The 14332-nt window shown below is 47.5% G+C and overlaps 1 protein-coding gene across 1 annotated transcript in view; it reads right to left on the bottom strand.

The window, feature by feature from the left end:
- DLEC1 (DLEC1 cilia and flagella associated protein) overlaps positions 1-14332 on the bottom strand; it is a 195339-nt gene that overhangs the window by 163555 nt on the left and 17452 nt on the right. Inside the window, exons 4-6 of the mRNA XM_075315397.1 lie at positions 3658-3814; positions 1484-1594; positions 235-431 (exon numbers count right to left, since the gene is read on the bottom strand). Of these exons, the coding sequence (XP_075171512.1) occupies positions 235-431; positions 1484-1594; positions 3658-3814 (465 nt within the window). The remainder of the gene's footprint in view (positions 1-234; positions 432-1483; positions 1595-3657; positions 3815-14332) is intronic.

Raw genomic sequence — 14332 nt, 5'->3', positions numbered from 1 at the left:
GGGCCTTACACTTTTAAGTGTAGTTCTTTGTGCGGCCTCCAGAGGCAGTAGCTATACACCCACTGTCTGGGTCTCCCAATTAGGAGCGAAAAAGAAAAAACTGTGTGAACATATCATTAGGGTGTAATTCACCCATTGTCACACATGGCGAATTGTAGTTTTGTGAATAACCCTTTGTAGTTCTGAGCTTCTTAGGAATAATGGTTTGTTCGGTATTACTGGTGTAGCATTTACCATACTTGGCTTCCTTTGACTTATATTTTCAGAGGTAGACAATGATGATACAGATAAGCTGGATATTGAGCCTTCTACAAGACCCTTTGGAGATGTTTTTGGAGGTGAAGGGTCACTGTAGCCATCATCCACAGGGCTTCTGGAAATATGTTGGTGAAAACTGAATGTCTCTTTATATAAAGAAGGCTCAGATAATCCTAAAATGAAACAGAATAGGAATTTTTAATTGGCCAGCTGGTTACTGCACCATGACAGTAAATTATTCACAAGACAGGTGTACTACTCATTATAAACCTGTTATGCAGTGACTACCGAGGTTCCACCAGGTATAAGGGAACTGGCGAGCGTCGCAACACACAGGATAACAGGGAACACAATAGAACGGTGGGCCCTGGCGTTAGGGAGTTGGGTCACCTCCTGCCACTCACCTGAAGCTGACCCCTACACTCCCTAACATCTCTATATGGGTCCTTCCCTTCCGTCGCCGATCACATGCCTAAGTCCTCACTTGCTCTGAACTCACCCTGGCTAGTGACAAGGCAGGAGAGAATACTAGTTTCACCAATGCAATAATACAACACAAAAGAAGGGAGACAAACTGAGAGAAAATAGACACAAAAGGAAAAAACTCTAAGCTCCTCCAATGCAGCTAAACACCACAGCTGCAAGTGTCATGACTCCTCAGCTTCTTCCTAAGACTAGCTCCTTCCAAAGTGTTCAGCATAAGGATCCAAATTTTATAACCGTTATCAGATGGTAAGACACGTGACTTTTTATAGCGAAGGGGAGAGGTCACAAAAATGCAGCACCTGCGATTAAGGCTACAAACGACAGCCCGATAAGAAAGAGTCCTTAACCCCTACAGCACTAAAAGCAAGTAGATTTCTCTAAAATTCAAGTAGTAGATCTGCGAGCAATAAGGTGTTATAAACTTCTGATCCCAGACTCACCAGAGGTCTCCTCAGAGCGGGATACACTCATGACAAAACCTAGATGTAACTTATATATCTTGATCTGGTGTTAAGAGCATGTGACCTCTGCATCCAATCACTGGATAGTAATTGGCTGCAGCAGTCATATGCCCATTCCCATTGTAAGAGGAAGCTCGGAGACTGGGACTCTAGGTGTTAGTGCAAGAAAAGAGGCAGGGGACCAGTCGTTGCTGATATATTTTTTATCACCACTACTCCTTTAAGCCTTTACACATGGCATATTTTTGCTTTAAAGGTGTTTACCAGAAGTCACATACCTCTAGGAGCTCTGGTAATGGCCTGTGCGTCTGTGATGTAATCTTCAGGGCAGATGAGTTTGTGCTTCTTCAGGAGATCATTATCTACACACCATCTAAAATATGATTCGACTATAAAGAATAAATTATTAGTTAATTCATAAGGTATTGCACACAATACCATTTATTTTTGCATTTTTTTTTGCGATGAATGAAAAAACAACTAAATACATCACCCACAAAACGTATTTGAAAGCAGCCTTTCAGCACAAAATGACTGTTCACACCAAGCTCAAAACTTTATAAAGGACATAGACCTAATAAAAATTGTAAATTTAGTGTGGAAATCCATTGGTGCATTTGTCTGGATCCATTTTTGGTTACATATCCTAATAAGTTGCTTAGTGCACCTTGGTGTGGCCAGTCAGTTCTATGCACCTTCCCACCTACTTGTTTTCAATCTATCTATCTTTAAACCTTCTTTGGTCGCTGTAAAGTCAGATCTGTCAATCAAGGAATATGAAGACGGAACTAAGCAGAAAAGAAGTAGCTGGGAGCTGTATAAAGCAACTCATTAGAATATTTCAATAAAAATTGTTTCTAGCAAATGCACACTGAAGGTACAATTTTTCAAGGCTATGTCCTCTATGAGGTGCTGTGCTTGGTTTGAACAGTGATATTCTGCTGGTAGACTCGCTTGCAATGATAGCTTATTGGTAACATTATAAACTCAGTGCACTTTGACGAGTACTAATTACCAGATTTACAGGTCAGTATTCTGTATGCCTAAATCACTTTCCTGCAATGATTTTGAGCAGCCTGTGTCAATGTAAAGTTGAGAAGGCCAGCACTACATGAATAGCCAAACTTTTACATTTTACTATTAAAGGGAACCTGTCATCGGGATTTGCCCTTATAAGCTGCGGCCACACCAATGAGCTCCTATATACAGCATTCTAGAATACTGTATATACAGTAAGTGCCCAGACCGATCTCTATACAACATAAATAACAGTTTTTATGATGCTCACCTGCGGGGCGGTCGGGTCCGATTGATGTTGCTGGTCTCGGTCTGACACCTCCTCTCTTCCCTCTATGTTCTCCTTCCCAGTCTCGTGTGAATGACGAGTCCAACGTCAACAACACACAGGCCTTCATTGCGCTCCTTGTCCTGCCTTGCTGAGGGCAGAGCAAAGTCTTGTAGTGCGCATTAGCAGGCAGTCTTTGAACCTTTGTTGCCATGACTGCACATTCCAGTACTTCGCTCTACCCTCAGCAAGGCAAATCAAAGTGAGAGTGCGCTGAAGTGCAATGGCGGCCACTGTGTGGATGATGTAGGATGCATCATCCACGCAATAGGGAAGGAAGACGGAGATGCATGAAGATAGGACGTGCTGAACCGAGATCAGCGACACTCACTGGACCATATTGCCTTGCAGATGAGTATAATAAAAGTTGTTTTTTTATGTTATACAGAGCAGCCTGGGCACTTATATACAGTATTCTAGAATGCCGTGTATAGGAACTTAGTGGTGCTGCCCACAGCTTATAGGGGGAAAACCTGGTGACGGATTCCCTTTAAATGGAGGCTCCAAAAACTCCCATTGTATGAACTATGCTGTAAGGTTAGGTTCACATACAGGACTCTCAGCACTACGTCGGGAATTCTGTCAGGATCCCTAAAAGTCAGAATTTTCACGCAAACACAAGTGGCGCCATTCACCTCAATAAAGCAGATGGCATCTGGACACTGACTGGCTTCCATGCTGGCAGTATTTATCTTTTTCAGCCATGAGTATAAATGTGGCAGACCTTGTGCATATCTGAAAAAGATGAAAACTGCCAGGACAGAAGCCAGGCAGTGTCCAGTGTCTTTCGACTTCATTGAAGTGACCGGCTATGTTGGGGGGCTCCTGTAAGAATCACAGATTCCCACAGAAATCCCAACATAGTGCTCAGCACTGTATGTGTGTGAATCTCGCCTAACACTTATGGCCAGGCACACTTTCCCACAACTCTGCAAATAGGCACAGCCCTAGGACATTTGGCTGCTCTTTTATTTTACTTATTCATCAATGAGCTTTAATATTTACTAAATTAATCTTCTCAAATAATACAATAGCCTTCCTGTTCTCTGCAGTAGCATTACACGTCAATTTATCTTCATTAACTTGTCCTTAGTTGTATATTTTTACCCGGAGGTAATCCCAGGATGTGGAATGAGTCTCCAGCTTCAGTCTTCAGACAGTTAAGCACTCGCTCCTCTTCAGCAGTGGCTCGAGCGCGTGCCTGGATGATGTGACGTTCCACCTTGTCACACTCTGCCATTCTGCTGTCATATTCTGTACGAATCTGCAAACAAGGAAAAAAGTGTACTAAAATGAGAAGAAACAACCCATGAAACATTAAACTTGCAACATCTAATTTATTATTAATCACTCAGAAAACTGGATTCAAGCATAAATATTTATATTAAAATAATGAGTATTTATTTTATTCACTTACCGTATTTTTCATTTTATAAGACGCACCGGATTACAAGATGCACCCCAAATTTAGAGATAAAAAAGGTATTTAGAGATAAAAAAAAAGGTAAAAAACAAAACAAAGGAGTCTGTATTATGCTCCGGTGGTGTCTTACTGGATTGGGGGGGGGGGGGCGGCAACGGTGGTGAGGCGGGGTCACAGGAGGCAGGGGTGGTGCTGGAGTAGGGTGATACTGCAGGAACTGTGGTGGGGGCTGTGCTGGCTGCGGTGGGGGCTGTGCTGGCTGCAGTAGGTGCTGTGCTGGCAGTGTGGTGGAGCAGGGCAGTGCGGCGGGTGTCACAGGCACTTCAGGTGTCACAAGGCACTTCTCTTGGTTACCCGATATTTACCTTAGTTACTAGCGTCCGCCGCTCTCACGCTACCAATACCGGCTCCCTGTTCCCTGCACTCCTAGCTAGAGTACACATTGGGTTAATTACCCGATGTGCACTCCAGCTACATGTGCAGGGAGCAGGGAGCCGACACTGGCAGCATGAGAGCGGCGGACGCTGGTAACGAAGGTAAATATCGGGTAACCAAGGAAAGGGCTTCTTGGTTACCCGATGTTTACCGTGGTTACAGCTTACCGCAGGCTGCCAGAAGCCGGCTCCTGCTCCCTGCTCGCTTCAGTTCGTCGCTCTCTCGCTGTCACACACAGCGATGTGTGCTTCACAGCAGGAGAGCAGTTCAAAAAATGAAGCAGGACATTCAGCAACGACCGGCGACCTCACAGCAGGGGCCAGGTTGTTGCTGGATGTCACACACAGCGATAGCGACAGAAAATGGTGACTTAGCAGCGACGTAGTTGTCGTCGCCGCTATGTGTGACACCACCTTCATTCCCAAGCTTGTTTTTACCTTCTTGACAAGGCCATATTTTAGAATTTTCCCCAGTGTCACTTTATGTGGTAATAACTCTGGAACGCTTCAATATATTCTAGGGATTCTGAGAATGTTTTTGTGACATGCTGTACTTCTTGTTAGTGGTACATTTTTGTTGATATGATATGATTTGTTTTTATTTCTGAAAATATAAAAAAAGTAACAAACATTTTTAAAATGTTGCAATTTTCAAAGTTTGATTTTTTATGGTCCTAAACCAAATAGTTATATCACACAAAAAAGTTAATAAATACATTTTCTACATGTCTACTTTACATCAGCATCATTTGTTAGAAGGGTTAAAAGTTTATCAGCAATTTCTAATTTTTCCAAGAAATTTACAAAACCAATTTTTGGTGGGGCCACATCATATTTCAAGTGACTTTGAGAGGCCTAGGTGACAGGAAATACAAAAAATGACACCATTTTAAAAACTGAACCCCTCAAAGTGCTCAAAACCCCAGTCAATAAGTTTATTACTTCTTCACAAAAAAATATTGCTTTTGCTACAATTTTTCAAAGGGCAACAGGAGAAAAGGGACCATACAATTTGTGGAGCAATTTCTCCTGAGTATGCAGATACTCCCTTTGTTGGGGAAAACAACTGCTTGAGAGCAAAGCAGGGCTCGGAAGGGAAGGAGCAACATTTAACTTTTGGAGTGCAAAATTGGCTGAAATCATTAAGCCACGTCGTATTTACAAAGCCGCTGATGTGCCTAAACAGTGGAAACTCCCTACAAGTGACACCATTTTGGATAGTACACCTTTCACAGAATTTATTTAGAAGTGTAGTGAGCACCTTTTATGCCCAGGTGCTTCACAGAATTTTATGATGTTGTGAAGATACGAAATCACATTTTTCCCACAAAATGTTTCTATAGTGCCAAATTTTTCATTTTCACAAAGGAAACAGGAGAAATTCGACAGTATATTTTGTTGGCAATTTCTACTGAGTATACGGAAACTTCATGTGACGTGGAAATCTTCTTTTTGGGCATACAGTAGGGCTTGGAAGTGAAGGAGTGCTATTTGAATTTTGGACGCTATTTTGGCTGGAATGGATTGCAGTCACCATGGGCTCAGTAATGCCCAACCTGTCTTACAAGAGTTCGTAAACGACTTCTTTAGAGATCTCCTCTACACTGTGTGGTGGTGTACCTTGATTATTTCTTGGTTTTCTCCCCAGACTTGACTTCTCATACAAAGAACATCCACCAAGTCTTGCAAAGACTTTGGGGGAATCTACTATATACGAAGTTCGAGAAGTGTGACTGAACAGTCTTCTCTGTCCTCTCTGGGTTATATCATCTCAGACACTGGACTGAAAATTGATCCTGAAAAATTGTTTGCAATTCTCAAATGGCCTTGCCCTTTTGGCATTAAAGCAATGCAGTGGTTCCTATGATTCGCAAACTACTATTGTCAGTTCATTCCCCTTTTTTGTCTCTGACTGCTCTGATTGCAGCGATGATCCACAAGCGTGTAAATTCAAAGATGTGAACAACAGAGGCAGAAACTGCATTTCTTTCCTTAAAACAGGCCTTCTACTCTGCTCCCATGCTTCATAGGCCCGACATTAACAAGCAATTCTTTCTGGAGGTAGCTACTTTGCCTTCTGGAGCAGGGGCAGTCTTCATGCAATAATTTTCTTTCAGTCAAATGGTTACCTGTTGTTTTTCTTCAAGGCCTTCTCTGCTCCTGAGTGCAACTATTCTATTGGGGATCCTGCATTGTTGGCAATTAAAATGGCCTTAGAGGAATAGCAGTAACAAGCTAGATGGTCTCTGTTCTTTGCACGCTTTGATTTCATCCTCCATTTTCATTTGGAGAACAAAAACATCACGGTGGATGTCATCTCTAGGTCCTTTCTTCCTCCTGACCAGGAGGAGGAGCTGCGACATATCATTGAGCTCACCAAGATGATTACTCTGGCTCCGGTGGACTTCTCCTGAATTCCTCCAGTGAAGACTTTCATGTCATAGTCTGAGAGAAGGCAAGTTTTGCTGTGATGTCACTCTTCTAAAATGGCTGGCCATGCGGGGCAGAAAAAAAGAAAACATTCAGCTCCTCACTCGCCGTGATTGGTGGCCATCCATGCAAAATGACATCCTGGAATTTGTTACTACTTGCCCTTCATGGGCGCCGGACAAAACTCCCACGCAGTGACAGTCTGGACTGCTTCTTCCACTTCACATTCCTTCCTGGCTGCATATAACTAAGGATTTTTATCACGAAACTACTGGTGTCCACTGAGTGCTCAACCATCTGGGTAGTAGTGAACCGCTTCTCAAGGATGGCTCCCTTTATCCTACTGCCTGGTCTTTCATTGGCTCCCATGCTTGTGAAAGAGTTCTCTTTCTCTACCACATACCATCCACAGTCCAATGGCCAGGTAGAGTGGGCCAACAAAATTCTAACAACCTTTCTGGTGCATTTCTCGAATGTGCACCATGACACCTGGGCAAAGCTGTTGCCTTGGGTGGAATTCTTGTACAACATTCACATAAGCAATGCTTCAGTGAAGTCAACTTTCATTATGGTCTGTGATCAACAACCTAACATCCTTTGCCCTGTCTCAACTATCTCTGGTATTTCGACAGTCTCACTATTAATTTCTCTAAAATCTGGGCGCACATTAAAACCACCTTTAAGAAATCTTCCGAGCAGATGAAGAAACATGCTGACAAAAGGCACAGAGATTCGCTGCATTCCCATCCTGGGGATAAGGCACGGCTCTCCTCGAAATATATTTGACTCAAAGTTCTGTTCTATAAGTTGAGTCTACTCTACATCGGCCCCTTCTAAGTCATCAGGCAGATGAACGCTGTGTCCTACAAGTTAAAGCTTCCTGCCACTTTACATGTACCCAACTCCTTTCATGTCTTTTCTCAAGCCAGTCATCATGAGCCCCTTCTTCAAGGATCCTTGTTCTATGCCTGCGCCTGTATGCTCAGAAAATGTCTGTGCAGTAGAGAATATCTTGGCTATGAAGAAAGTGAAAGGAAGAACCCTATTTCTGGTTGACTGGAAAGGATTTGATACTGAACATAGGTCATGGGAACCTAAGAAGATTATTCATGCCCCCCTTCTTCTGAAAAAAATTCTTTTGTGCTTGGTGAGGAGGGGGCAAAAGGAGGAGCGGTACTGTAACACCAGTCGTCTCGTACTTTCCTGCCTCCTCCTCTCCACAGTGACTATCAAAGCGACTGGTCAGCTCTCTCACCTAATCCTTCCCTGGTCTCTACACTTCAGGGCCTGTGCACATCATGCAGATCTCCTGGCAGGGTTCTTTGGGCACGCGCACGCTCACCACCACCTAAAGGGCAGCATGCGCACATGAAAGTGTTCTCAGGCTATGGCTGGGAGTCATCGGATATTTAGCTCACCTTGCTCTGTAGGGAGATGCCTGAACAATTAGGTTCCTAGTGCACCAGTTCCCGCTTGTACATCAGTCTGCTGTCTGTTCCCGTTACTGACTCTAGTCTGTAGATCCGATCCCGTCCTGCCAGTCTCTGTACTGACTCCCTCGTGCCTGTCTCCTGTACCAGCTCCATCCTGCCAGTCCCTTGTATCTGTGTACCTGACCCTTAGGTCAGCTGCTGCAGTACCGAGGACTGCCCTGAAGTTGTACCTGGTGTCTACCCACAGTCCAGTCCATCCTGATCATCAGAGGCTCTGGTAAAAGCAACACTTAGTTAAGCCCCTTCAGGGTAAGCCCGGTCTGTGGCGCAGTGGGTCCACACAAACTAATGTAACACTTCATGATTGAACAGTCCCTGGAATTTAGTCCCCTCAAAAGTATGTGCTCCTGATCAACGTGCTGGAAATCCAAGTCAACCGAGCACTAAAGGTGTGATTTTTATAGGGGCTACTGTATATTCCCTACAGAAAGAAGGGAATTTTGTTTACTTACCGTAAATTCCTTTTCTTCTAGCTCCTATTGGGAGACCCAGACAATTGGGTGTATAGCTTCTGCCTCCGGAGGCCACACAAAGTATTACACTTTAAAAAGTGTAACCCCTCCCCTCTGCCTATACACCCTCCCGTGCATCACGGGCTCCTCAGTTTTATGCTTTGTGTGGAAGGAGGCACACATCCACTCATGCATTCTCATATTAGTTATGTCGGTTGGAAGAAAAGAGGGCCCCCACAGGGCTCCCGGCATGTTCCCTTCTCACCCCACTATGTCGGCGGTGTTGTTAAGGTTGAGGTACCCATTGCGGGTACAAAGGCCGGAGCCTCATGCCGTCTCCTTCACCATCCCTTAGCGGCTCTGGGAGAAGTGGGATCCTGACCGGTCATCCATTCACTGGGACCGGGCTCCCTCCGCAGCCCCTGTGGGAATCTGCCGGACAGGAGTCTATTCATCCTCAGGGACCGGGCCCTGCATCTATAAGGTACTCTGTGTCCCTATGGGGACTGTGCATGGAGCGCCTTTCTCCCGGACGCTGCAGCAGCTGCTGTTTTGTGAAGACCGACGGACCTAGATTAGGTAACACGTAACCAAAAGCTCCTTAGTATACTGACATCTCAGACAATACCATATGATGTTAAATATGGTGACCAAGGAGCCTATAGATATATAACAAAATAAACAAAAAAACAAAACAAAAAACAAATAATAATTGAGTAGATAATTTAACCCAAGGGGACAGTGGTCCACATAGTGAGCATTAAAAAATAATCAAAAAGAAGGGAATTTTGTTTACTTACCGGAAATTCCTTTTCTTCTAGCTCCTATTGGGAGACCCAGACAATTGGGTGTATAGCTTCTGCCTCCGGAGGCCACACAAAGTATTACACTTTAAAAAGTGTAACCCCTCCCCTCTGCCTATACACCCTCCCGTGCATCACGGGCTCCTCAGTTTTGGTGCAAAAGCAGGAAGGAGGAAACTTATAAATTGGTCTAAGGTAAATTCAATCCGAAGGATGTTCAGAGAACTGAAAACCATGAACCAAAAGAACAATTCAACATGAACAACATGTGTACACAAAAGAACAAACAGCCCGAAGGGAACAGGGGCGGGTGCTGGGTCTCCCAATAGGAGCTAGAAGAAAAGGAATTTACGGTAAGTAAACAAAATTCCCTTCTTCTTTGTCGCTCCATTGGGAGACCCAGACAATTGGGATGTCCAAAAGCAGTCCCTGGGTGGGTAAAAGAATACCTCGATAAAAAGAGCCGAAACGGCCCCCTCTTACAGGTGGGCAACCGCCGCCTGAAGGACTCGCCTACCTAGACTGGCGTCTGCCGAAGCATAGGTATGCACCTGATAGTGTTTCGTGAAAGTGTGCAGACTAGACCAGGTAGCTGCCTGACACACCTGCTGAGCCGTAGCCCGGTGCCGCAATGCCCAGGACACACCCACGGCTCTGGTAGAATGGGCTTTCAGCCCTGAAGGAAGCGGAAGCCCAGAAGAACGGTAGGCTTCAAGAATCGGTTCCTTGATCCACCGAGCCAAGGTTGATTTGGAAGCCTGCGAACTCTTACGCTGGCCAGCGACAAGGACAAAGGGCGCATCAGAACGGCGCAGGGGCGCCGTGCGAGACACGTAGAACCAGAGTGCCCTCACTAGATCTAATGAGTGCAAATCCTTTTCACATTGGTGAATTGGATTAGGGCAAAATGAAGGTAAGGAGATATCCTGATTGAGATGAAAAGGAGATACCACCTTAGGGAGAAATTCCGGGACAGGACGCAGAACCACCTTATCCTGGTGAAAAACCAGGAAGGGGGTTTTGCATGACAGCGCTGCAAGCTCCGACACTCTTCGGAGTGATGTAACTGCCACTAGAAATGCCACCTTCTGCGAAAGACGTGATAAAGAGACATCCCGCAGCGGCTCGAAAGGTGGTTTCTGAAGAGCCGTTAGCATCCTCTTAAGATCCCAGGGTTCCAGCGGACGCTTATAAGGTGGGACTATGTGGCAAACTCCCTGCAGGAACGTGCGGACCTGCGGAAGCCTGGCTAGACGCTTTTGAAAAAAATATGGAGAGCGCAGACACTTGACCCTTGAGAGAGCCGAGTGACAAACCCTTGACCATTCCGGATTGAAGGAATGAAAGAAAAGTGGGTAAGGCAAACGGCCAGGGAGTAAAACCATTATCAGAGCACCAGGATAAGAAGATCCGCCAAGACCTGTAATAGATCTTGGCGGACGTTGGTTTCCTGGCCTGTCTCATGGTGGCAATGACATCCTGAGATAATCCTGAAGATGCTAGGAGCCAGGACTCAATGGCCACACAGTCAGGTTGAGGGCCACAGAATTCAGATGGAAAAACGGCCCTTGTGACAGCAAGTCTGGGTGGTCTGGAAGCGCCCACGGTTGACCCACCGTGAGATGCCACAGATCCGGGTACCACGATCGCCTCGGCCAATCTGGAGCGACGAGAATAGCGCGACGACAGTCGGACCTGATCTTGCGTAAAACTCTGGGCAGCATCGCCAGAGGAGGAAATACATAAGGCAGTCGAAACTGCAACCAATCCTGAACTAATGCGTCCGCCGCCAGAGCTCTGTGATCTTGGGACCGGGCCATGAATGCCGGGACTTTGTTGTTGTGCCGTGACGCCATGAGATCGACGTCCGGCGTTCCCCAGCGGCGACAGATCTCTCGAAACACGTCTGGGTGCAGAGACCATTCCCCGCGTCCATGCCCTGACGACTGAGAAAATCTGCTTCCCAGTTTTCTACGCCCGGGATGTAAACTGCGGAGATCGTGGAGGCTGTGGCTTCCACCCACTGCAGAATCCGCCTGACTTCCTGGAAGGCCTGACGACTGCGCGTGCCGCCCTGGTGGTTGATGTATGCGACGGCAGTGGCGTTGTCCGACTGTATACAGATCTGTCTGTCCTCCAGCCACCGATGGAAAGCCACTAGGGCTAGATACACTGCCCTTATCTCCAGAACATTGACCTGAAGGGAAGACTCTACCGGAGTCCAGGTTCCCTGAGCCCTGTGGTGGAGGAAAACCGCTCCCCACCCTGACAGGCTCGCGTCCGTGGTGACCACAGCCCAGGTTGGGGGTAGGAAGGATTTTCCTTGCGATAGAGAATTGGGAAGGAGCCACCACTGAAGAGATGTCTTGGTTGCAAGGGACAGCGAGACGTTCCTGTCGAGGGAAGTCGACCTCCTGTCCCATTTGCAGAGAATGTCCCATTGGAGTGGCCGCAGATGGAATTGCGCGAAAGGCACTGCCTCCATCGCTGCCACCATCTTCCCCAGGAAGTGCATGAGGCGCCTCAAGGGGTGTGACTGACCACGAAGAAGAGATTGCACCCCTGCCTGCAGAGAAAGCTGTTTGTCCAGCGGTAGCTTGACTAACGCTGACTGTGTATGAAACTCCATCCCGAGGTAAGTCAGTGATTGGGTCGGTGTCAACTTGGATTTTGGGAAGTTGATTATCCACCCGAACTGCTGGAGAGTCGCCAGAGCGACGGTAAGGCTGTGTTGACACGCCACCCGAGAAGGTGCCCTGACTAGGAGATCGTCTAAGTAGGGAATCACCGAGTGGCCCTGAGAGTGTAGGACCGCCACCACGGATGCCATGACTTTGGTGAACACCCGTGGGGCTGTCGCCAGGCCGAAAGGCAATGCCACGAACTGAAGGTGTTCGTCCCCGATGGCGAAACGCAAGAAGCGTTGATGTTCGGGTGCGATCGGCACGTGGAGATAAGCATCTTTGATGTCGATCGATGCTAGGAAGTCTCCTTGTGACATCGAGGCGATGACCGAGCGGAGAGATTCCATCCGAAACCGTCTGGTGCTCACATGCCTGTTGAGTAGTTTGAGGTCCAGAACGGGACGGAATGATCCGTCCTTCTTTGGCACCACGAACAAGTTGGAGTAAAAGCCGCGACCCTGTTCCTGAGGGGGAACAGGGATCACAACTCCTTCTGTCTTCAGAGCGTCCACTGCCTGAAAAAGTGCGTCGGCCCGAGCGGGGGGCGGAGAGGTTCTGAAGAAACAAGTCGGAGGACGAGAGCTGAACTCTATCCTGTAACCGTGAGACAGAATGTCTCTCACCCATCGGTCTTGAACATGTGGCCACCAGGCGTCGCAATAGCGGGAGAGCCTGCCACCGACCGAGGATGCGGTTCGGGGATGCCGAGAGTCATGAGGAGGCCGCCTTGGAGGCAGTGCCTCCAGCGGCCTTTTGGGGGCGTGACTTAGACCGCCACGCATAGGAGTTCCTCTGGCCTTTCTCCGGCCTGCCAGACGAAGAGGATTGGGACTTGGCGGAGGGACGAAAGGACCGAAACCTCGATTGAATTTTCCGTTGCTGAGGTCTCTTAGGTTTGGATTGGGGTAAGGAGGAGTCCTTTCCCTTGGATTCCTTAATAATCTCATCCAATCGTTCGCCAAACAATCGGTCGCCAGAAAACGGCAAACCGGTTAAGAACCTCTTGGAGGCCGAGTCTGCCTTCCATTCGCGCAGCCACATGGCCCTGCGGACTGCCACAGAATTAGCAGATGCCACCGCTGTACAGCTAGCAGAGTCTAGGACTGCGTTCATGGTGTAGGAAGAAAAAGCTGACGCTTGAGAAGTCAGAGACGCAACCTGCGGAGCAGAATTACGTGTGACTGCATTAATCTCAGCCAGACAAACTGAGATAGCTTGGAGTGCCCACACGGCTACAAAGGCCGGGGCAAAAGACGCGCCCGTGGCTTCATAGATGGACTTCACCAGGAGCTCTATCTGCCTATCAGTGGCATCTTTTAGCGATGAACCATCTGAAACCGATACCACAGATCTAGCCGCCAATCTAGAGACTGGAGGATCCACCTTGGGACATTGAGCCCAACCCTTAACTACGTCAGAGGGGAAGGGGTAACGTGTGTCAGTAAGGCGCTTAGTAAAGCGCTTGTCCGGAACTGCTCTGGGCTTCTGGACAGCATCTCTGAAGTTAGAGTGATCGAAAAACGCACTCCGTGTACGTTTGGGGAACCGAAACTGATGTTTCTCCTGCTGAGAAGCCGACTCCTCTACAGGTGGAGGCGGGGGAGACAGATCTAACACCTGGTTGATGGACGAGATAAGATCATTTACTAAGGCGTCCCCTTCAGGTGTATCAAGATTGAGGGCAACGTCAGGTTCAGAGCCCTGAGCTGCGACGTCCGCCTCGTCCTCCAGAGAGTCCTCAAGCTGGGAACCCGAGCAGCGTGAGGAAGTCGGGGAAGATTCCCAGCGAGCCCGCTTAGCCGGTCTGGGACTGTGGTCCGGGCCGGAGTCCTCCGCGTGGGACCTAGGGCCCAACCTGGGAACGCCCTGCGGCGCGGACCGAGAGGGGCCTGGAGGCGACGATCCAACAGGGACCGGGGCCTGTGTAAGGACCGGTCTGGACTGCAAAGTTTCTAGCAGCTTGGCAGACCATTTGTCCATAGACTGAGCCATGGATCGTGAGAGTGACTCAGAGAGTTTCTCAGCCAAAGCAGCAAACTCTGTCCCTGCCGCCTGGACAGGGG

The sequence above is a fragment of the Anomaloglossus baeobatrachus genome, chromosome 6 (genome assembly GCF_048569485.1).
Source record: "Anomaloglossus baeobatrachus isolate aAnoBae1 chromosome 6, aAnoBae1.hap1, whole genome shotgun sequence".
NCBI lineage: Eukaryota > Metazoa > Chordata > Amphibia > Anura > Aromobatidae > Anomaloglossus > Anomaloglossus baeobatrachus.
The sequence above is the reverse complement of the archived record's forward strand: the minus strand, read 5'-3'. Positions and strand labels throughout refer to the sequence as shown.